At 43.9% G+C, this 2,756-nt stretch overlaps 1 protein-coding gene across 1 annotated transcript in view; it reads left to right on the top strand.

Annotated features, from left to right (window-relative positions):
* Positions 1-2,756, top strand: part of LOC109470143 (cap-specific mRNA (nucleoside-2'-O-)-methyltransferase 1-like) — a 26,161-nt gene that overhangs the window by 19,735 nt on the left and 3,670 nt on the right. Inside the window, 6 exon segments of the mRNA XM_019768926.1 lie at positions 595-753; positions 992-1,084; positions 1,371-1,442; positions 1,625-1,719; positions 2,032-2,104; positions 2,378-2,587. Of these exon segments, the coding sequence (XP_019624485.1) occupies positions 595-753; positions 992-1,084; positions 1,371-1,442; positions 1,625-1,719; positions 2,032-2,104; positions 2,378-2,587 (702 nt within the window).

The following is a 2,756-nucleotide window of genomic DNA, read 5'->3' as shown; positions in this document are numbered from 1 at the left end:
GCGGCGCAGTGGCTTGTACTGCCGAAAATTCTACTTGAATCGTACAATCTTGACATCGAGTTCTAATTACTGGTCGACTGAGGGAACGGGACTTCGAATTCCGATATTGACTTGGGTAAATCCGGAGATCCAGAGGAAACTGGATGGTGTGTACTAGAACCTACCCTGGGCGTGAGGGCGAGTGGTAGCCCAACGGGGACGTTGGGGCGGCGGACCCGCGCCAGATGCGTCCGGGGCACAGCCTATGCCATGGGGAGGACATGAGTCGGGAACGAGCGACCACTCGCCCGGACAGGCGTAAACTCTCCGCCTTACGAGCCGGGTTCTCAGGAAATATTCAAAGAAATTGTGATATACATATGAAATGCAAGTCAATTCGAGGTGTGAAACCGTTTCCAGTGTGGGTTCAAGTTTTGAATCATGGACGCAAAAATGGCCAAAAATATATTCCGTTTCGATTCGGATCGTGGCCAAACCGGAACACATTTCAATCATGAACGAGGCCTAAAAGAAAGTTTGTAGCAATAGACTCTCCTGAATGGATGTTAGGGATTTCATTATTGTTGATAGTTCCCCCCATGATTCTGTGTACAGGCCAAGATGGGTTACAGGAAGGAGGAGGGTCTGGGGAAGCATGGGCAGGGACGGAAGGACATCGTGGAGGCATCCACACAGCGCGGGCGCCGCGGTCTGGGTCTCAAGCTGGAGGCCTTCGATGGAGAAATCGACATCGACTGGACAGACGAGGAACCAGTATGTACATGTACTGCTACTACTAATACTAGCTTTCAAAAGAAACATTTGTTTGTTTGTTTGTTGTTCCATTATGGGACGAACAGAAAAATATACCAAAATTGGCAACTGGAACTAAGATTTTTGCATGTCAAGGCAGAGTTGATTGAATGTGTTTTCAATATCTTCATTCTCTTACTCTTAGCACTACTATTATATAGTGATTTCTGATGCACGTTCCATGTTCCTTTCCCCTCAGCCTTCTGTCCATGAGAGGCCAGAGTGGCTGCCTGCTTGTAAGAATCCTGTTCCAAGCAAAGACACCTTACAGGACTGGGTCCTGGAGGGAACAGTAAGAATCTTTGTTTTTAATGAACTTAGAACAGATGTCTCAGGATGGGTCAATAGGTCACTCCTGCTAAGCTTGTAAGAAGAATAGTTTCTTTTCTAACTCCAAATGTCTGTTCTATGAAGGAAAATACTAGTATATGAATAATGATGCCTCGGGGAAAACTTGCATACAAATTCAAGTGCTCATTTTTCTATGATAAGAAGCAGTGACTTAGAGCATATGAGAATAAGGTCATTATTTTTTCTACCTCTTCATCATTTATTAATTTTCTGTTGCTCCTTTGCAGAGGAAGAACCAGATTGAAGATGAAGTGGAGTTTTGTGGTGAAGAAATCTTGCTAGACTTGCTGAAGTGTAAGGTAGGAAGAGTATCTAGTAGTATAGTTGTTGTTAACATACCGGTAATTGTCTTGGGTTTGTATTGTAAATAATGGACAAGCATGTCAATAAGACAGAGCCTCCAGTTATCTGCGTTTCTATTTTAGGATTCCATGCCTTTCTTCTGATAAGATAAAAGTCTATTTTTCTGTGTTTTGTTCAGAGTGTGTTTGATGTCCTGGAAGGACAAGAGATGAGGAATGCCAGAACCAGGGCCAACCCTTATGAGACCATCAGGGGAGCCATCTTTCAGAACAGGTACAGCCTTGAAGTTTTACTTTACCCCATGGGTAGGAAGTGTTGTCTCGGGGTTGTCTGTGTATGTGTGTGATTCCTAATATAGACAATACAGCATTGCCATACATTGTATATCTTCAGGGATTTTTTTGTCTGTGGGAACAGAAGAGTCATAAAGCCGTGTGGGTGAGAGAGTGAAATCTGTCATTTCTGATTGCCTTCTTACATGTATAATGTTGAGTTCTAAAAGTGAGCACTTCTTCCCTAAAACAGGATGCTGAGGCAGTATTGTTGTACTGTTTCTGAACTTGTCATTTCTGTTCTCACCCCCAGAGCTGCCATGAAGATGGCTAACATGGACCATGTGTTTGACTACATGTTCACTGATCCCAAGAATGACAAAGGGGTGAGCATGTCACATGTTTTATCTATGTCTGCTGAGTAATTGTTGGTGTATCATTATGTAGATGGTCATCTTTGTAGTGGTGGGTTGTATAACTAGCTCTGGCTTTGACTAAAAACCAGGACCTTTGGCTTAAAGTCTCATTCACTGCAGCCCCTAACATTAGCATGCAGAACTACATGTGTAGGTCTGGATCAAATCCCTGACCTTGTGTGTCATAATCAGGACTGCTACCAATTGGTGCTTTACTCCTCTCACAAGTGTTTGTCCTTACAGGAGCCCATGGTTGGTGCCCATGACTTGCTGTACTTTGCTGACATCTGTGCTGGTCCGGGCGGGTTCTCGGAGTACGTCCTGTGGAGGAAGAAGTGGCACGCCAAGGGCTTCGGTCTCACCATCAGGGGGCCAAACGACTTCAAACTGGAGGAGTTCTTTGCTGCCTCCAGTGAGATGTTTGAGCCATATTATGGTGAGTTTTTAGCAATAGTTTGGAATTTTTAGGAAACCACCTAGTGAACAACAAACCCTGCAGAATTGCAAGGAAGGTCATTATGAAATCAATTTGAGATGTTGGTTTGGTTGTTAAAATTTCCTACATGATCCTTGTTTCATGATCCATGTGCTCTTGTTTCACAACTTGTTGATGTGTGCCTGT

Source organism: Branchiostoma belcheri, unplaced genomic scaffold, assembly GCF_001625305.1.
Source record: "Branchiostoma belcheri isolate BF01 breed outbred unplaced genomic scaffold, Haploidv18h27 scaffold22, whole genome shotgun sequence".
In the NCBI taxonomy this organism is placed as follows: Eukaryota; Metazoa; Chordata; class Leptocardii; order Amphioxiformes; family Branchiostomatidae; genus Branchiostoma; species Branchiostoma belcheri.
The sequence above is the reverse complement of the archived record's forward strand: the minus strand, read 5'-3'. Positions and strand labels throughout refer to the sequence as shown.